Source organism: Semicossyphus pulcher, unplaced genomic scaffold, assembly GCF_022749685.1.
Source record: "Semicossyphus pulcher isolate SPU_LCO1_2020_fin unplaced genomic scaffold, fSemPul1.0.p SCAF_14, whole genome shotgun sequence".
Taxonomy (NCBI): Eukaryota; Metazoa; Chordata; class Actinopteri; order Labriformes; family Labridae; genus Semicossyphus; species Semicossyphus pulcher.
The window spans coordinates 18,583,377-18,604,921 of NW_027211648.1; the positions used below are offsets into that span (position 1 = coordinate 18,583,377).

The 21,545-nt window shown below is 39.8% G+C and overlaps 2 protein-coding genes across 2 annotated transcripts in view; both read right to left on the reverse strand.

Annotated features, from left to right (window-relative positions):
• Window positions 1-6,245, reverse strand: part of LOC138591710 (pleckstrin homology domain-containing family G member 3) — a 33,468-nt gene extending 27,223 nt beyond the window's left edge. The window contains exons 1-2 of the mRNA XM_069662380.1: window positions 6,085-6,245; window positions 388-455 (exon numbers count right to left, since the gene is read on the reverse strand). Of these exons, the coding sequence (XP_069518481.1) occupies window positions 388-436 (49 nt within the window). The 5' untranslated portion in view covers window positions 437-455; window positions 6,085-6,245. The remainder of the gene's footprint in view (window positions 1-387; window positions 456-6,084) is intronic.
• A 2,946-nt stretch (window positions 6,246-9,191) lies between these two features.
• spint1a (serine peptidase inhibitor, Kunitz type 1 a) lies at window positions 9,192-20,125 on the reverse strand. Its single transcript, XM_069662404.1, has 10 exons — window positions 19,388-20,125; window positions 18,610-18,767; window positions 18,338-18,479; window positions 15,704-15,871; window positions 13,559-13,606; window positions 12,535-12,663; window positions 12,347-12,397; window positions 12,017-12,187; window positions 10,311-10,370; window positions 9,192-10,193 (listed from the first exon to the last, which is right to left on the reverse strand). Exons 1-10 carry the CDS (start codon window positions 19,797-19,799, stop codon window positions 10,009-10,011), a joined length of 1,524 nt encoding a protein of 507 aa, XP_069518505.1. The 5' UTR covers window positions 19,800-20,125; the 3' UTR covers window positions 9,192-10,008.
• Between the last annotated feature and the right edge of the window lie 1,420 nt (window positions 20,126-21,545).

The window sequence follows — 21,545 nt, forward strand, 5'->3', positions numbered from 1 at the left end:
CAGCTTACAAGGTCCGCACCGCTGGCTAGACTGACCATCTTGGCTGTCTGTGATTCTGACACTTTGGGTTTGATGTGCGAGTGTTCAGGGAGTTTCAGCTGCATGAAAGGGGTTGGCCGAGCTCCACAGCCACACAAAGGGCCTCTCTGCCAGTCTGGCCCGTAGGAGGGGAGTTCATTGCTCGCTCCGAGCCACGACATTTCCTCTTTTCTTCCATTTCAAGCATTTTTTCCATTCACCTCTGCTGTACCTCTCTGTTATTTTAGTGCACCGTCCTGGGTAAGCGGATATACCATTAGGAATAACTCGACTTATTCAAGACTGGTCAATTCATTGCAGCAATTACTAGAGCTTGGGTCATAGTGGATATAATTGCATTGATCTTACCTTCCCCCATTGGGCCCTGGTGGAGAACAGAAAGGGACCCCTCTGGCATGGCACTCAGGCCTCTGGAGCTGACAAACAAAACATGAAGGGTCAGAGAGAACACAGGCACTCCATGTCTGGGTTTACAGTACATACAGCACAGCAATGTTTATCATCCTTTGTAAACTGTCATTGAAAAATCTTAAGTTTCTTTACTTTACGTCTTTGTACCTTTTTTTCTTCTGTCAAGTGAGCCCTGCTTTCTCTACAGGCCTGGCACGGACGGCTAACTCTATTCAGGTCTTATATAAAAAGGAAATTCTTCCCATTCTCCCGGTCACTGCTCTGCTCAGGATCATTTCAGCCACTTGTTAATATATAGCAAAGCCGGGGCTGAAGTATGCACGGTAGAGGCAGCTCTATTCAACTTGCTTCACAATTACGCAGATAATTATTATGAATATAAATGCTTGCCCATAAAAAAAGAACATTAACATGAATGTGCACCGTTTGTATGAATTTGTCATGTAACAGATAAATCCATGTCACATGAGAAGAAGCCTCTCGATATTTGCCAAAACCGTCTCGTGACATTACAGGTTCACCGCCAGAGGCCTGTATTATTCTAATCCCTAATGCCAGGCTGCTGCGCTCTTAATGACGAGCCGTGTCCCCTCAGAGCCACAGAGCTGCCAGTTTCTCACATCACTGCTTCTCTGGCTCCTTACAACAAATTAACATGGAAGACATGAGAACTTGTCTCGCTGCGATTCCTGGTGAGCCTCCGGCCTTTTAAACATCGAATTCTTGGGCCAGCTAGATCAGAGGAGCAGGAATTCTTCAGGGATTAAGATGGGCATTGTTCCTAGTGCGCTTGCTGGCCACTGTGCCGAGCTGACAGCCAGGCCAGCCGAGGCCAAACCGAGCCCAATGGCAGGAGGTTCGCCAATTAAGATGTGCAGGAATGCAGGGAGAGAAGTCACAGAGCTGGATCCACATATTAAGATCACTGGTTCACTGTAGGGTCCCTGCAGCAGCAGCAGCAGCAGCCCGGGCTTGTTTATGGGCAGGAAAGCCAGTGGACTTGAAACTACTGTTATTCTTTTGTTTGTCTTACAGCAAAAACCAACAAGTGAAAGGGAAAAATCCATTTCATCCTAGCAAAATGAAATGTAGGTTTGTTTTGGACTCACAAGCAAACCATGTTCATATAACCATACGTAGCATTATTGTGCACAGTTTGTCTGCACAAGGACACACATGCAAGCAAGGCAGCAAACAGTAGGGAGACACACATTTGGTTTGATGGTTTCAGGAAATGTCACAAGAAGAGTAGGTAGGTTTAGAGTAGGTAGTTGCGCTAATGCATCACGCAAACTAGCAACACACTAACAAAATGAATGAAACTAATGAAAATAGATGTTAACAATGTAGGTTTGAAATAATTTCACAGTACTGGTAGCATGATTTAAGGTGACGGAAATCCTTTCAGCACATATCCAGGCCTCCAGGATATGACACGTAATATCAACATGTTATCTGTCTATTTACAACCGTCACAGGATAAGATTCACATTGGCTAACTGCGGTGAACTTATTCAGATGGGAAATTTTATTTGAAAGAAATCACACATTTGGACATGACAAAAATTCTTAATTGTTATTTTACAGCCTTCTTGACATTTTATTTAAAGAATGCACTTTGTTTCTGTAATATGTGAACAAGATATGTAGCTCTTACTGTTTTTAAAAGGAATTCATCCAACATCGATATTCTAATCTGTCATGCCTCGTCTTCGATTTGGATCTGACTAAAATAAAATCTAGTTGCACCACAAATAGTGTAAAGGAATCCTGCAAGAAACAGATTTATGCTCCGTCAGTGCAGCGCTGCTCCAATGACATTCTTTAAGAATGAAACCTCCTCAAAAAGCCTTTGGCAAAGCTTGGCCAATTGATTTTCAAGTGGCGTGTTAGTTTGTGTAAGCTGCAGGAGTAGTACTCATGTCGAGGGTTAGGCTTTGAACTTGTGTTGTTGAACAGTGAACTAATAAAGTCCTCTGATAATCCCACCCACCATGACCTCTGACTGAGCTCACCCCACTTGATGACCAGAGCACAACTTTGGTAATCTGTCTTTGGTCAACGAAAGGCTAGACTATAGGAATAATGGGCTCACTACCAAGATATACTGTAGACGTCTGGGTCTTAGAAAAGCTTTTTTTCAAAGGCTTTTGTTTAGTGTAGAAAAAGGATTAGCTGGAGAAAGTGAAAATGTATCAGCAGGATTTGGTAAAGCTGGATAACCACAATCTTAACTCATCTGGACAGAATTCAACAATCATAACTTATTAACTTCCACCTCCTGTTTGCTGACACATGGCAATTCAAAATCCTTGTTTTCCTAGGGAGGAGGCACGTCCCGATTTCAGATCCTAAAGAAAACACTAAGCACAGGCTAACATTCATGCCAAGCTGGCCACCTGTGCTTGAACTAGCTGCCATTTCACACAAATGGACAGCATTTGGTTCCCACAGCTGATGACTGCATTACCCGCAGCATGAACCTCCCAGCATGGGAATCTACTGCTTGCCCCTTAATTGAAGACAGATGCTGCAAGAGCCAATCTGATGGTTATTAAAAGAAAGAGCTGCAATGGATCACTTCTTCAGATGGGCTGATAAACTTCCTTGTTCCTCTAATTGGCAGGCTTTACACTGATCCAGGCGGTCAGAGCCTGAATTCCTTTCTTCCAAACACAACAAACAGACGATTGAGGGGGACAGATGCTGGCGAGATACAACACCCGAATTTATTCGGAGTCATCACCGCAAATCTGTCAAGACTGAGAAAACGCACACAGGCAAACCTTGAAGCGAGACCTGAAGCCTAACATGTTAAAAGAAAAGGGGTCCTCGGGGGGGTGATGACTATCTGGTGCATTTTTCACCTCTGACAGCTCGTCAAGTTTATGAGGGAAGTGAAACCACTGAATGTGTCTGCAGGGGAAGCAGAAGGAAAACTAAACGTCTGCTCTTGGGTAGACGTGCCACTTTCTCTGTCTCCTCAGGAAGGATTAAAATTGGCACAGATAAGAAACCAAATTAATCTTTGTTAGATGCCAACATTGCTGCCAATTAATGGACAGTGTTAAGATTTAAATCAGTGCTGTCTCCAAAGAAAACCCATCTATGAACTGCTCTCCTGCCAACTGATGTTGCTAAAAAGTTGCATACAGGCTGGATCTATTATCTGAATCCAAATGAGAACTCAAACAGACTTTTGCGCAACAATTAACAGCCTGAATACATTCTTCCTCATTAGGAACAAATTAAACGGAAGAGAAGCCAAAAATAGTTTAGAGAATTCCTGCTGGACTTCTCTCTCACAGTCGGAGACCCACCACATGATGCTGCATTCACTGTCTGCCCCAAGAAGGCCCACAGGAATCTGGTAGTATGACATAAGCCCCCCTGGGATGCCTCCAGTCAGACACAGTGGTGTGGGTTTCTTTAAGACGGATGTTTACGTTCAGAACAAATACAAATCCAACCTGGTATGGCAGACAGAGGGCCAAGGTCCAGAGACAGACTCTTTATTATTTCAGCATTGGTGCCATGTTTATCTTGCAAGACCTCTCCCTCACCCTCTAACCCTCTCTACCCGGACAAATAATATCCCCTGACAAACAGCCTTTCTGTGGGTGCCCTCTTTCCCACATTACTCCTGCAGTTTGTCCCCTGACACACGGGCCTTTAGAGACTAACAGCTTTTCATTCACTGGGGAAAACAATAAACCGCCATGACCTCTCTTCATCTCATTCAAATCCACAGCTTCCACAAAAGCGCTGCCCTAACCCGCGACTTCCCACAGACACTCAACATATGCGCCTCCTATTTTAGTTCAATGTGTTCTGCTTAGATGTGGCAATAAGTGATCCATCCCGATGAACACCCTCGAGGCAATGTGAGGAGCCTTGCCCATATGGTGCACGTACACCCCGGCCAAAATAGCCCTTAATGGGAGAATAATCATTCCCTGCTGTGCTGGAAAAGGAGAAAGAGTAATTTTCACCTCCCCGCCAATGACCTTTAACCACAGCATGCATACCTGGCAAGTGAAGCTGGCAAGTGCCATCTCAATTGGCAGATGACAAGTGAAGCCTTCCAGTTCTTTAACATTATAAATGGTAGAAAAATAGTAATAAGTTGTCGAGTAAGTAGTCCTTCATCGTGTCCTGCAGTGCTTGGAGGGGAGAGCAGAAAGCTCCTGGGTAAAATTAGACGGCATGTCTTCAAATAGAATTGGAGTGTGCCCATTTAAAGGTGCATTACACCACATCTGCAGGCAAACAGCTCCCTCGTGCCTCTGTGGGGGCTTGTTAACATCATAACAACAAAAACCGTGTCAGACCTCCTTTGGGTGTCTGGAATGCTAAATCACTTACGGCACACACTCTTCACTGTTAAAAAAACACAAAGGTGTCGGGTCTCCAAATGTAACCCTATCTGTAACTTGCAAAGTTATTTGCACAATCCAATCTAAGCACAGACACTTTTCAAAGTTATAAGGTCTCCGCAGATGAAACCACCCTCGCATTCTGCAGCCTTGTTTTTTTTGTTTTTTAAACACAGCTGAAGCATACCAAGGCTCAGGACGACGGGATGAAGCGCCAACTCTAAGATCCAAGACACACTTGGTCAGTTTCCTGTCTGGACCACCTGGAAGAGAGCACTGTTCATCCCATTGAGGCAACATTTATCTGAAATGAAGTTGAGACCGTATTGTCTGAAAGGTCAAGTGAGGTCAAAGGAGTATAAAATGGAACTTTTCACTGATAATTGATTGATTTTGTCCCATTCTTCTTCATCAGCTGGTGGGGAAAGTCATTGACCTATGAATAGCCTGCATTTAAAACCTCACTGTGTCTCAATGGGGTGCTCATTAGAAAAAACAATTAGGTTTTCCTGGGGCCAAGTATGGGCCCCATAGGGGGGAAATGATGGGATTCAGGGAAAGAGGAAATGGCAAATGATTCAACTGCAGCGGAGAGGTTAGTTTGTCACAAGTTAAGTCAGACATCAGTGCTCATGTGGAAACATGTCATCCTCTTCAAAAAGACCAGGAAATGTACAGACTCCAGCAGCTGATCAAAGTTCACCCAGCAGAGAGTGTTTTGTTACAAAGACAAACATTTCTTATCTGACTGAAACTCCTGACCCCTGCACGGGTTATAGATTGGCGGTTGTGAAATAATAAGGAGCAAAATACAGATGAAATCGGTGTGCAATATCTGCAAGCATTGCAAGGTCAAATGCCTTAAGTGTTTTACGAACTTTGAAAAAGGGGTATTCCTGAGTTATCTCAAAGGGGGGGGGGGGGGAAATACATGCAACTTACACACATGCAGATGCTTTAAATCTTTTTCGCTCGCGGGGGTTTAATAAGTTTGTTTCGCTGAAATATACACATTTAAGCTGTTCAACTCAAACCCAAGTCCGTTTTTTAAGACAGCTGAAGACACGCCTGACAAAGCTCATAAAATGCCCAGCGTTTTTCACAGCCCACACATCGAAAAAACACGAGGAATGTCGACAGAATAACCACAGACGAAGATAAATATTTTTGACATGTAACTAGCTTAACTTCCATCATAGCTAACGCTGAGGTACCTAAGATTTGGTAAAGTTGTTAAAAAGCACTTCACGTCACTTACCAACTTCGACAACTTCTTTTCTTCCAACGACTATTGTCCTCGGTTAAAAAAACCGTCTTTTTTTCCGTATTTCCTTAATGAAAATATTGAAGTTACTCCGTTAGTTTCTTGTTTTCACATGTTAAAAAGCCTCTCAGACACACACACACACACACACAAACACACACATCCCAGCGCAGGTCATCAGCTCGCTCTGCGTCCAACAACTAAACAGTGCTGCATCTTTGAAGAACTGCGAAGTACTGATGCTGCATTCAGGACCTGTCGGAAATACTGAAATCGGAAGTGAACACAAGAACATGATAAAGGCCCTGCAAGAATGTGAGTCTGTTCAGGTTTAGACATATCTCGAACATTATGTTTTTCATTTACAACTCTTAAAGCTTGATCCCCCAAAGCGAATTTTAAAAAATGGGTCACAAACTAAATGCAAGGAAACTAACAATCTTTATCCGGTCTTTATCCGGTCTCACGAGTTTCTAATTTCCGAGGAGCATCTGAATTGAACATAGGACCGCCTGATTTTGACATGCTTCTGTCTGTTTGGTGAATGTCAGAGTCGTTTTCACATCTTAACATCTGGCCTTCATGGTTAGACATTTTTTTCAGGATGTTTCCATTTAGAAAAAAAAAATGAAATTAAACAGAATGTTTCCCTTTAGAGTCTGTGTACTTCAACAAACCAGAATATGTATGCAAACCAATAATAGGCTTGTGAAAAGACATAAACTGTCAACCTGCCAATTACTTTTATGACGGTCAGGTCAGTAGACTCGGGGGCTCACAAAGGGTGGCTTCAGTGAATCAATTGGTTGGGTGCTAATTTATGTGTTGCTGATTACATAGAGAGGGGCGCCTTTTCTCTCCACCACCCCCTCTCTGCCCTGCTTCTGATTTCTAAAGGCCCCTATGAAGAAAGCAATATGCTGGACGACTTTTCTGAGAGAGTGAACACAGTGTGAATATACAACTTTTATTGTAAGAAAGTTTGCTTGGTCTGAGGTTGCTCCATTACAACGTGTTTTATTGCCTTAATTATGTAGGGGTAATATAACGCAAGGGAAGTGCTATCCCAATTATTCTGAATAAGATTTACTTTCAAAATCAAAGAAATTCAGTTTTAGCAGCAGAGTGCTAATAAGTGGAATATCAAATGAACCAATGTCGCCATCTGGTGGTGTTAAAGGGGAATGCCTCTGTCCAATGTGTAAGCAACAGCTGGTATAAAATAAGCCTTTATTAATCCTCAAAGGGGAAATCCAGGTATTGCACCAGAACAATATGTACATATAATGAGAGAGGTGGGGAAAAAATCCTAAATATATATTGTAAAATATGCATAAAAATTAAGTTGATTAAGTTCAAAAACTAAGATGTTACCTTTTCAGATTATGAAACCAGATATTGATGACAATGTAACTTCAAGAAAAAAAGGCCATTACAGTTCAGTACAGGACATTAACCAATTTAAAGATGAAACCACTATATATCAGGTTCAGGTCTAATATGGTAGAAGTTTGTCTATAAGAGGCAACACTATCAGTCAAATGTACTGCTCATAACAACTATGTATTAATGATGTCCAGTGTCTGCAGACATGTGTCCTGGTCGTGTTTACCACTTGTAAACAGTTCAGTTACTTGCGACTATACTTCACCTGAAGTATCCCCCTAAAGTTAAAATGACAACCTGTAATTGTGAGGCCTTTGCAGAGCTCAGATAATACCCATGTGTTAAAGTATAAAAGGGAATTTGCCTCCAAGGGAGAAGGCTTGAAAAAAAAAGTGTCTTTTTCTTATCTTTTATCTTTTGGTGTGTATGTGTAACATTAGATTTAACATGTTTTGAAGACATATTTTTTTCTCATCTCTATCTCAGTAAAAAAATTTGACTGAAAGCAACATTGAACAGGAAGTGCAATCCATTAAATCTGATACTGTAAGATCTTTCTGTTGAATTTAAGGCAAGGTAAGTTTATCTATATAGCCTAACATACTTCATACACAAAGGCGACTCATTGTGCTTTACAGAAATATAAGCTGCATCCGAGGGAAGATAAAAACAACATGGCAAAACAAAGATTGAGTATTAAAATATAGTTAAAACAGAAATGCTTTTAACCTGGATGTAAAAATGTCTACATTTAGAGCACATCCAATCTCTAATGGCAGTTTGTTCCAGTTACAAGCAGCATAGTGGCTAAATGCTGCTTCACCATGTTAAGGACTGGGCTGTACCAGTTGACCTGAGTCCACAGATCTAAGATTCCTGTCCGAAAATATATTCTGGGACTATAATGTTCACTGACTTGTAAGCCAGTAAAACACTTAAAATTCCGGTTAGAAGACCATTACAGTAATCAAGACTTCTGGATATAAAAGCATGGACTATCCTCTCGAGGCCTTTCTGGGACACAAACCCCTTAATTCTGGCAATATTTTTAATAGATAAAATGTTGTTTTGGGGACTGCTTTGATATGGATAACAAAGGTGAAATCAGAGTGTCTGTCACATAAAAAAAGAAAGAGGTTATTTGTTATTGAACCAAATCCAACACCAAGGTCAATGTAATAGAGCTTTGGTGGAAACTAGAAGGTCTGTGATTGTTTCTATGACAACTGTGAGGGAGACAAGTATTACATTTTGTTTGAACATAAGATGCAATCATAATGAATAACTGGTTCTTTCCTATGTGCTGTGATTTAAATATAATAACCTTAAATGATTTCATAGTGACCTGAACAAGCAGCAAAGGAATGTAAAAGTACATGTACGAAGTATTGACCTTAAAAAACTTGAAAAAGAAGTCACTATTCTAAAAATGTGAAATATTTTATAAAGCATATGTAGAAACCAGAGTGTATATTTAGAAAGTGTACTTGGAACTGAACCCGAGAGAAAAGATTCATGTTGAAGGCTACACTTCTTCTATCTGCAGACAGCAGTGTAAGCAGAGGTAATTTTCACTTGCAGCATCAAAAATAAGCAGCGTCTCATAATGCAAGGCAGCCATGCAGGAGGTCGAGTAGTCTGTCACACTGAAGGTCATCTTCATGTTCAATCGAGTTGATTTTTTTGCGAGATGAAGACACTCCTCTCCCTTTAAGAGTAAATATTTTTATTTCATAAAAACATCACGATACTGCCAAAGTTACAGGAAAACCTTTATCAGGTCGTATGTACAAAGTTTAAAATGTTGAATATTCAACAACAAGGCTGCTTTATAATGTATCCTTAAGCATCATTGAATGTATGCAAAATGCTTGTTCTAAAAACACTATGTGAAAAGTCACAAAATAAACTTTCATTTCAAATATAACGGTCTCAAAATTCTACGATTATGTACAACATTAAGGATGAATGTGTAATTCAATGTAACAATGATGTATAAACAGGATCAAAGAAGAATTGACTTCAGAAAGTTGAAGGGATCAACATATGACATCATACATCCACATAATTTCAGATAGCTCTGCTCTAAGAGGACACAAGGTAATCTAGACTTTTACTTTGAAGTAACAGACTAATATAGACTTAGTGACTATTCAGGGTCTGAAATACAACAAAACAGGAAAAACTAATGAATTAAACCTGATCCAGTGGGAACAATGTGTGTAATCTACATCTGCATTACTGAACTTCTTCCCTTTTAACCTGAGAGAAAAACTAATTACAACACTCTTTTTAACAGGAAACTGCATTAAAAACAAGCTAAAAGTCAAATCTTAAGACATCACATTTCATAGTTGAAGACGTTCTGACTTCTGTGTATATCACCCTTATAGAATACATCCATATATGGACAAATTAAAACAGATCCCCTCCAGCATCCAAACTTAAGACAACTCATTCTTTCCTCAGTCATCAATCTGAGTTTGTTTGCTGGTGTGAAGCAGCCGGACGGGGGTCAAAGGTCAGGAGGGGTCAGATGGGCTTGGTGGTGCTGTTGTAGACCAGACGCTCTCTGTCCTCGAAGCTGACCGGGGCGTTGTTGACGGCCACACGCTGGTGTTGTGGAGTCTTCTTCTTTCCCTTTACGAGGCAGTACACCAGGATGCCCAGGAGGATGAGGATAGCCAGACTCAGGACAGCAGCTATTGCTATTATACCTGTTAAAAACATTTTAATTTAAGTTGAGCAGTGAAGACATGTAAGGTGATGTGAAAGCTGAAAGCAGATTATACTGCCTGGGATTTTAAGGGAGGAATAATTAAAGGGTAATATACCTGTCTCGCTCACGGACACTCTGCGTTCAAATTCCGCCTTTCTTGCAAACACGTCCTTTCCTGAAATAAAGACAACATATGGTTTAACAACATTGACCTTGCATTGAACATTTAGAAAACACAAAAAGAGCTCTGTACTTTGCTATGAAGACAAATGAAACCTGCAATAACAGTTTGTTTTGGCCACTTGGGGGCAGCAGAGAAAGCTCTAAACAACACTGACATCACCTTTTTAGCTGGTATCAGTTCACTCCAACCACCCAGCACTAGTCTTATAACATTGTTGAACTAAAATGCTTTTTTTAAATTTTGTATTCTTCTTCCTCGTCACCAGCATGTGCCTATGATACCCACAATTCTTTCACAAACCTTTATTCAGAGACTCAGGTTTGCTATGCTAGTAGCAGCTAATGTAGCCTCAAGCCACTAGCAAAGATCAGAAGTGTCTCTTAACACGACACTCAAAGATATTTTTCATTTTAAACTGATGGGTTTGGACTCACAAAAAGAACAAACAAACAATTAGCAATGTGTTTTTATCGACTTAAAACAATAAGCAAAGCTCTAATTAAAAACACTAAAAACTCTACCGCTAAAACAGCTGACAGAATCTGCCAAGTCAATTTTTTAGTTTAGTAAATAAATACATAAATAAAATAAAATAAAATAAATCAATAAAAGCTTATCTGTAAAAGCCACCCTTATCTGAATATACTCCAATGTTATTTGAAAAAAATGATTAAAGCAGATTAATTAAGCAATATCACATGAGAAGGAGGGAAGTTCTCAATATCACGGTTGTGATCGGCCAAAGATAATCACAGCTGTGCTGATATTCAGTACAACATCACGACCTCCACTGTGATATTGCTTTTATACAACAGTTAAACAAGCCGCAAACAGTAGTTAATAGTAACAATCAACAACAGATTACTTTTCATTCCACCAACTCAACTGGTCCCACAACTTAACTGAAACTGGACTTTTGTTGCCAAGCAACCCAAACATTCTCCTGCACTCTGTCTACAGGTTACCACAGATCAGCTGTTTTTTTTTTTTTATCATGTAACGCCTACATTTATCTGTTTGTTTTAATTTATCAGGCAACCAGTGAGATAAGAGTTTGCTGTGTGATTCAGAGGTACCAGCCTGATCAATGCAGACATACACGGTATGCTGTAATGTTATTTAACAGTATTCAGAACACCTGGCTGAGTGATGACCCAGAGTGATGCACAGTGTGAATAGTCGCAGTGATGTTGTTGTCTATATCAGCACTCATGGAATTCCTCTTATCCAATCAGATGACTTGGTCGGAACTAACTGTTGTATAACTTTAAATATCTAATTGCATTTGTACATTTCTTTTGCCACGTCACTGGAGCAACACCACGTAAAGTTGTTTTTCCCCACTTCACACACGTTTAAATAGTTTGTAGTGATTTCATAACAGTTTTTGACATTAAAAAAAGACTGTCAAAAACTACTTCCTTAAGAAAGTGCCAACCAATTTAAATAATTGCATAAAAAAAAATGTAATAACCCAAAATATAATATTATGTAGCAATGTACAGCTTGAGGTTTGTCTGTGTGAGAGATGTCTGGGATGTGTGATTTTATGCAAGATATCTAGAGTACTTTATCTTAATTTTCCTGGACATACAGTATATCAGTAAAAGGCTCACTGAAATATAATAAAAACCCACCTGTTACCCCACGGCAAACTTTCTTACAGGCCACCTCTGAGTCAAATCTGTTGTCATTTCCTTGGCAGCCACCGTAGTTAAAGCGGAAGCAGCCCTCATGGACGGGGTTGTAGTACCACTTAGTGAGACTGTCCCTGCAGCTTCCTGTGTCAGGAACCTCCGTGCAGCGTACTGTGAACAACAAAGATGAACAGATGGGGTGAGCAGACAGTGGTATTTGAGATGGGAAGAGCATGTTTTATAATAATGATAAATTCTAAGTGACCAAAATCTTCATGGTCGAAAGTTTAGAAAGCTCAAAGAGAAAAAAAAGGGGAAGGATGAAATCACCTTTCTGTTCATTCACTGGAATCTGCAGCAGGATATTAAACTTGTTGTCCACTAAAAGACACACAGGACACAGTTGAAGTTAGAGTCTCTTTCAAGGAAACATTTTATCAGTGTCATATCAATGCTGTGTTTATTATTCCATGAGCCAGAAATATTAAAATGAAGGCCTAGTTTGCATATTCTCTTACAGTCCTCGCATTTCAGCTCATCTGAAATGTCGCTGCATTGTGGGGTTGAGTCACACTCCAGGCCTGGATCCAAACAGCAGCCGTTTGCACAGGTGAATTGCTTTGGGGAACACGGAGCTCCACACTTTTCTTGTGTGGCACACAAACACAGAGGAAATTATCACTCATATTGCAGCTGAACAGTCGCTTTGCAGCATATCTAATGCCAATGTAAAAAAAAAACAAGAGGTCGCTCTAAGTTATGAACCCACACAGAGAATTGTCACCCGATTCAACAGCTCCACTTGGACTCTGCAGATCTTTCTAGCCGCTTTTAGCTCATTGTTTAACTATTTAGCCCACAAAACTAATGTTTTGGTTCACTTTCATAGTGACTTCATGCTTAACAGCAGACACAGTTAGCCACTAGCTGCTAAATGCTAGTGGAGCATTTGTCAGTTAAAGAGATTTTTTTCCCCTCAGGAGTACAAAGGGACCAAAAACAGAGCTTAAAGAGGGTAAACATTGGTATAACATTCACCAGGTTGCTAGAAACGTGACACCAAATGAGTGTTAATGATTCAGTTTAAATACTGGATGTGTATACGCAAATGCTTGCTAACACTAACACCATATCAAATTTAAAGGTTAATTTTCTGCACCTAAGAGGCCAAAACAATCTCTTATAGCAGGTCAAACTGAGCAGTTATGTTTCAGAGAGATGGTAAGCAATGTCACTCTGACCAACAAAACGACAAATATATAATAAAAAGCATTATCATTTTTAAATTTGGACATGTACATGTTATTCTTGCTCCTTGGGTATGCTAACAGTAGGTAGCATACCTTAAATTTTAAGCTAGTACACCTTAAACTCTAGGAAGGACACAAATGTTCTCAGTTGAAATTAGCATTTGCCCCTTGAGATTTTTATTTTGGGATTCTATTGTTAAAAAAAGATATTATGATTGAGACAAATATCAAGTGTTTAAAGCAGTAGAGGAAACTGTGTTATGAGGTACAGTATGTAGCTGAATTCACCTACCTTGAGATCCAGGAACTGGCAGACCTCGACTACTTTTAGAACCTTTTTCTGAAAGAAAAAACAACAAAAAATTTAAGTTAAAATTCAATTATTTGCAGATAAATTAAACATTTACCAGGCAAACAAATAGTTTCCCAGGCAACTTGTGGAAACTCCAGAAATCCCTTGCCCAGTGAACAGGAAGTCTGGCACTTAACACCCCATAACACTGAAATGTGTTATTCTTACACTTCGATCTTGGTACAGATTAAAAGAATGAGATAATGTGTTCCTGAGAAAGTTTAAAGGTGCTGGTAGTGAGATTTTATCACCTTCAGACAGAGCCAGGCCTTTAGCTAACAAACACAAAACCAGGAAAAGGTGCAAATAAAAAAATCACATGCAACCATCATTTTTGTAGTCTCTGACGTGACTTACAGTTGAGGTCAAAATTATTAGCCCCCCTATGAAATTTTAAGTGCTGTTAAACAGATCAATACATTTTTAACACAGCTTTTCCAAACATCCTAGTTTTATTTTGGATGCTTACATTAATTTACTTTGCACACAGAAACAAAATTATTTCACAAAAACCAAAAACTACCAGGGTCAAAATGATTAGCCCCCTTAAGAACTGATCTTTTTATTGAGCCAAAGCACAATCCACTGTTGTGCAATCATGTGCTTTAATTTTGTAATGCTCACAGCTTGTAATCAATCAATCAAGTTCAAATTGAGGGTTGTCCTACACTTTACACACAGTATAAATACCTCATTAAGGGTTTGAGCTGTCACTTGAGAAAGCATCATGCCAAAAACAAAAGAACTCAGTTTAGACTTGAGAAAAATAATTGCTGATGCTAACAAAGCAGGAGGAAGATATACAAAGATATCACAGCGTTTCCAAGTGTCAAGAAGTGGAGTGAGAAGTATCATCAAGAAATTCAAAGAGAGCCACACAGTATAGAACAAGTCTGGCAGAGGTAGGAGGCGAAAGATTTCAAAGAAAACTGGTGAGAGATGTGTCTATAGACCCTAGAACAACTAGTTAATGACTTGGCCAAGTTACGAATTGTAGTGCCAAACAAGACAGTCACTAGAGCCCGGCACAGAAATGGACTGCGAGGATGCAGCCAAAGAAAATTCCACTTCTACAGAAGAGACACCTTCAAGCCAGACTGAAGTATGCTAAGGACAATCTAGAGAAAGATTATGCATTATGGAGGCGTGTTCTTTGGTCAGATGAGACTAAACTAGAGCTCTTTGGCCAAAGAGACGTAGCTTATGTTTGGAGAAAGAAGGGAGAGGCGTATAACCCAAAGAACACCTTCCCCACAGTTAAACACGGTGGTGGGAGTATCATGCTGAGGGGATGCTTCAGTACGTCTGGAACTGGGGATCTCGTCAAGGTTGAAGTAATCATGAAGAAAGAAGGATTTGTGAAGATTTTGAAAGAAAACCTTAAGCAGTCAGCAGCAAAACTGGGTCTGGGTCGTCGCTTTGTCTTCCAACATGACAACGACTCAAAACATACGTCGCTCCTGGTGAAGAACTACCTCCAGAAAACCAAAGTGAACGTTATTGACTGGCCTGCACAAAGCCCTGACTTGAATCCCATTGAAAATCTGTGGGGTGAACTGAAGACCAGGGTCCATGTCAGAAGACCATCAAATCTGGAGGAGCTTGAAAGATTTGCCAAAGAAGAACGGGCTGGGATTCCTCAGGAGATGGGTCAGAGACTTGTTACAAACTACAACAAACGACTGCATGCTGTTATCCAGCAAAGAGGATACACACTTGACTATTAGCATCAGGGGGGCTAATAATTTTGACCCTGGTAGTTTTGGTATTTTTGTGAAATAATTTTGTTTCTGTGTGCAAAGTAAAATAATGTAAGCATCCAAAATAAAACTTGGATGTTTGGAAAAGCTGTGTTAAAAATTCATTGATCTGTTTAGCAGCACTTGGGAAATAAAAAAAACTTAACATTTCATAGGGGGGGCTAATAATTTTGACCTCAACTGCATATGTGCTAAAATGTTGTTATTCTCACTCTTTAATAATCACATATTTAGAATATATGTATGGGTTAAAAATATATATTATATTGTACTTAAAAGAAATATGACACCATAGAAAATGTACAAAAGCAGAGGGCATAGATACCTGAGCCAGAGCAGGCGTTGGTGCACTCCTCCTTGGAGAGATAGTTGTTGAGATTCTCCCTGCAACCCCCGAACATGAACTCCTCACACTTCTCCGACGCAGCATTGTAATGCCAGCGAGGGAAGGCACCGCGACACGGCCCGATCTTCATCGGAGCCATACAGTGGTCTGGTGGGACACAAAATTCATAGGTAAAGGAATAATCTTGAAGATTTTCATTAAAATAAATGACTCTTAAGTCACTATCTATCGCCCAATGAGGCAACACAATAGTGAGTGAGCCTATGGCCCACTGATGAAAGCCATTGCATTTTAAGTATATAGTATTATTACAGACTGGGTGTCTGTGGCGACATTTGCACCAAAAATCCCAAGTGGCGCCCAGTTAATAACGTGCTTCCCATCACCCAGCAGTGGTTGGTCTGCCAGAGAGGGTAGGCGGAGCTAAGCGGATGCTTTTCCGGTCTCTGCAAGTGTTGCGAGTAAACAATAATCTGCTGTGGCTGAACAAACAGTGTGAATAAGTGAAAATCCAAAGAAAAAGAAACAAATTTGATGCTCAGACGAAGGCAAACACTTTAAAAAGGAAAGCCACATCTGGTTATCTGGGGTGTATGTGCCCGTAACTGCCTTTAATCGCCAAAAGATGCTGCCAAATAGAATGAAAGTGAGAACTTCGAGATTATAACTTTAATTAGTTTAGTTTAAATAGTTTTTCTTGTACTTCCTGAAAATCTGTGGGTGCTTTATACTGAACATTTAAACCTGTCTATTTATATTATCAATGACTGTAGTTTCCCACTGGTAAGAATCAATTCATTTTTTTTAAATTCAGAATCAAGATCGTGTATAAAGTGAGTTTCTGAAGTTTAAGACGTGTTAAGGATTCTTGTCTGTGCTTTGTTCTAACATCAGGTAGAAACTACACATCAGAGACCATTTAAAGGGTGAAATTCACTGATTTGCTCATGCAGGTTCACAGTGCTTCCACTGTCTAGGAGTTAATGATTTCATTTTTCCCCCACACCATGTTGTCATGTCGATTGTGAAAGCAACATTAGTTTCGGTAAAGAGAGAAATAACTCCTTCAGAAAAGGCTGATGGTGCTAAAATCTAGTTTTACATTTCTAAATTTCCTTATAAACTCTATATAAATTATCTAGCTTAGAAGTCATCACTCCAGCAGCTGGCAAATACAGATTTTAAGTGCATCAGATGACTTCAGTAGACACTCAACAATGTAACTCCTGTTGATTCAAATGCATAAACCAGTCAGACTAACCATTAATAGTTCTGTCTGATATCTAATAGCAGAAATGGTGGGCCTTACTTTTGTAATTTGTTTTAGCTTCCTTCTTTTGGAGTACATCTCGTGAGTAGACAGACACATAATAACACACACAGAAGTCATGAATAGGGAAACACAGCTGAGAAAAAGAGCCGATGTGAGCTGTCTGCGTGTGGTCGATGTCACCACAGCGCTAATGTACAGCACAGCTGTTTCAGGAAGTGCTGAAATAATAGAAGGAGCTGTAAGCTACACTCTCATGTTATCACCACGCATTGTCATTCATAAAGGGGTTTATTCAGTCAATTCATTATTGTGGTGGAAATGCAGCAGCTTTGACATGTAGAGTCACTGCCATGCCCCTGCCATTGAAAAACATTCCTAACACTATTCAGGACACGAGCTGTTAATGAGTAACTGAAGCACTGAATGGTTAAAAGTCTTTCTTGTCCTTCAGTCTACAATCAAACCTGAAAATACACCCATGAGCAAAAATAAGTGCTTTAGTTTAAAGAATAAAACTGAGAGACTTTGATCAATACAGAAAAAGATTGTGGTGGTGACTCGCTGTCTTGTTTGTGCAACCCAGGCTGAAACCAGACTGACAGGTTTTGTTGAGTCGGGGGAGGAGAGAGTGGGATGGTTGCAGTAAAAAAAAAAAACTCAACCGCACTACTAACTTCCGTTTTCAGGAGAAACTCCAGACGAAAACGTTCAGTGACGAGGGAGTGGATACTTCACATGACAGCATGGATAACATTTATCAAAGTGCTATTCCATGACAAAAAGACAACGACTTCTTTTCACAAGTTTCTCCTTTACAAAAGCACAGAGTCTGGCCTAATCTTCTTATAACATTAGCTTTTATCTCTTTATCTTTGCACTGTTTCTTCATTCAGTTCACAGGAATTGGGCGAGCATGCCTTGACAGGTTTGATCACAACTAACATGGAAGAGATCACTCTTGTGACAAGTGCGTAACAATGCTGTGAGTTCCTAAGAACATCAGGACATATTTACGTTATTTAAAAATGTCATAAAACAACACAAGGAAAGGGCACTATCCCCCCTTACCTATGTCCCAACTTGAAACACAAGGTGACTCTGAATAAGCCAAAAGAAATGCCAACACAAACAGTGGACACATGACTCATGTTTACTCCTGATACTTAACCTTTTTTTCTTCCACTTGCCTCCCTTTGAGTCTCTGTTTGCAGAAAAGGCTAAGAAATAAAGCAGCCAAACTCAGGTATTAAAGTTATGCAACGTTTGGCCTAAAGGATGAAAAGTTTCCACGCATATTTTCAGAACATGCTGCCACGTTTTCCCTCAGCGTGGATACTCACGCTCAGACTGCTCAGGGGTCAGGACCAGCACGCTGACCTTGGTGGTGTCTGACTGGCCGATGGTGTCTATGACGGTCAGCTGGAACTTGTACATCCCAGATGTCAGATTTGACACGGCAATCTGGTCGTCGTAGCCGGTTTTCTACGAGACATGGAGACACGGGACTTTTATTATCCATAGATGGGAATCCAAATAAATAACATTTAACTGAATTGCCCCAAACTGAAACTCTTAGTTGCGATAATGCTTGCATTACAGTCTCTGTTCTCACCTCAATAACAGCATATGGGTATGCAGTGAGCATTTTCCACTGGAAGGAATTAATCCCCTTGTCATCTTTACTCTGCATCCCGTTCAGTGTCACAGTGTCCTGAGGCTGGACGACCCGGTCCTGGCCTCCATTTGCCACAGGTGGACGGTCCGATTCATCTAAGGAGACATTGCTGTATTAACATCACTTAAACAAGCCTCAGAGTCATTTGTGTGTAGGTACATAGAGTGGCCACTCTGATACAATTGGAACTCCTGAAGAGGCAGAGGAGGGAAAACAGAAATCTGAACCAGGAGGTCATAATGGCCCTGCGTGTGAGAACATGCTGAATTGGAGGTTTGTGCCCTACATCTGTGGTCTCACATGTCCTAGTTACAAATTGTGGTTTAACACAAACCACTACAGCAATTTGGAATACGTTTTTAAAACTTTGCGGGTATTATAAGCTAAATATGTATTTAACTGTGCACATAGATAGACACTTGATTTGGGGTCTTTACAGGGACAATTACACTTTACATTTAATTTCTCTGCTTAGAGACTAGCCCAAAACTATGACTGTATGTCATAGTGACCGTTTTCATTCTATGTCCCCTTTCCATTGTGTAAAATCTACCAAAACATACCAAAAGTCTGGCTGACAACAATGATCCAACAGATTGATGGACCCTCCCTTATCAACAGGGGACCAAAACAGTGATATGCATCTCTTAAAAGAGCGCTTTGATCAAACCACTCGCATGCAAATGAACACAGTATAAAAGAGTTTTGTTCTTACTTGGGGGAACCTCCACTTTCAGATAACTCTCATAAACAGAGTCCAGGATATAATTCATGTATCCTTTCTTCCTGACAAAGCGGCACACGTATTTCTTTTTGTAGAGACAATCAAAGAGAAAGCAGGAGTTGACCAAGCCCTCCTCGGCTCCTCTCTCCACGAAGGCGACATTGCACCTCGCATCTTTGCAGCACGCGCTCACGCAGTCCTTGTACCGATCCAGTTTCGGCGAGGACAGGAAGGTCGCCCCGTCTTTCACAGACTCATCAGCATCGAGAATGAAATCCTCCTGACCTGTTTTAAACTGAGCCAGGCACTCCTCCCCGACCGCCTGGCCTGAAGTGGAGTCAAGTAGGAACATTAGGAGTAGGAGTGCAGACGCTCCTAATTGTCCTTTAAGGAGAAAAAACATTTTAAAAGACCTGTTCCACGCAAATAAAATCCAGAAATCACTGGAGCAGCAAATGAAAAAAAAAAAATCCGCTGTTATTTTTTAAAGTAAACGTCTTTTTCTTCGTGTGTTTAGGCCTCAAACAGCCCCTTGCTTCTTCTCACAAAACAAAAGTCAGTATTAAAAAAAAGCTTAAATCAGCTCCTGACTTCCTGTTCTGCACCCAGAAATGATTTGAGACGTCCACACAAGTCTGCTCCTCACAACTCCGAAACTCTCACAAGAGTTTTCCCCCTTCGATGTCGACAAAAACCTGAGCGAAAGACGACATGGCCCAGGTGAGTCACCTGAGAGAGATACAGGAAGTGAAATTCCACTCCCGACATGCCACTCCCTTCTAATGTTATGTGACGGGGGCCCCAAACACAACACGGACACAGCTTTGTGTGTGAATGTAAAGCATCATTGTTAACACATGGAGGTACAGTATTGAAACTGTCTTTTATTGTGAAAGGTCATATGGTCTTTGATAGGGAATGAGCTGCTTTCACACGTTTTTATTCTTCTTCTATTATTGCTGACAAATCCAGAATATCTTAATAATATTGGCTTTGAAGAGTACTTTATAAATAGTTTGCTTACCTATAAGACATACACTTTATAATAAGTTTACAGTCACTTAAAAAAAAAAAGAACTTAACTAAAACTGAAACATAAAACAAACTACAATTAAATTAAAAATTGTATTCAAATGTCAACATTTACAACATATTTTTTTTAATTATTTTTAGCACAGGCAAAAAATAGCAAAACACAAACAACAAATGATTACGTTACAATAGGCTATAGTCACAAAAATGAGGAAAGAGAAACAACTTCAACTAGAGAAACAAAAGGAAAAATGAAACACATACTATCCCTTTAGTTGTTCAATAATTACATAAATTGTACCAACTCATTAATACATTACATGTGCAGGTCAAGGCATTTATATAACAATTATAATAACTTTATTTCTATAGCAACTTTATTTATATAACACCGCTATTCACTTTTCCCTTATTCCCATACAAATTTTTTTTTATTTTGCCTATGTTGGTTTCTTTGTGAAATTTTTGAGAAATCTCTCCATTTGTGGGCGTATAAAATGGGACTATTTTCCAGACTGGACTTGAAGTGATTTACCGACTTCAAAAACAAGCAATGACCTGTCCTACTTTAAAATTCGTCACAATTGATTTGTACCATGACAAAGTAATCCCACAAAGTCCTTAAGAAATAACACTACAAAAAGTCTGCCACTGGAGAACAGTGAAAATCAGTTACACAATGAGACAGGTGATTAACTCATAGTGTACAATAGGCTCATTAATAATGTAATTATGCTAAATACATCATTTATTTAACATTAGTATTTATTTTACAAAATACAAATACATATGAAACACACATTTTTTTCAAAATAATTCACTTTTTAAGCAAGGTGCACAAAATGCTTTCTGGTGCCTGACTGACATCACAAAATCAATCACATAAAAAAACTAACAAAAAAACAATAGGGAAGTTGTACAAACCAAGCACATAAACAACAAGAGCAACAAGAGTAAAATGACAAATATAGTCAGTTTTGAAATCAGGAATCTTGTTCCTGACTTCATCTTTCAAATTCTGAAGCTTTAATCCACTAGGTGGCAGTGTGACCCCATCTACAGCTAAAGAAGCCAATAAAGGTGAATTTTCTTTCTTTGAAGAATTGTTTAAAAAAAA

Excerpts from the sequence above, each read along its gene's own strand:
- spint1a (XM_069662404.1), bottom strand. The coding sequence starts at position 19,799 with ATGTTTTTTCTCCTTAAAGGACAATTAGGAGCGTCTGCACTCCTACTC. Across the intron at positions 18,768-19,387 it reads GAAAGTGGAGGTTCCCCCAA|ATGAATCGGACCGTCCACCT; the intron begins GTAAGAACAAAA and ends ATGTCTCCTTAG. Across the intron at positions 12,664-13,558 it reads GCCAGTTCCTGGATCTCAAG|AAAAGTGTGGAGCTCCGTGT; the intron begins GTAGGTGAATTC and ends GTGCCACACAAG.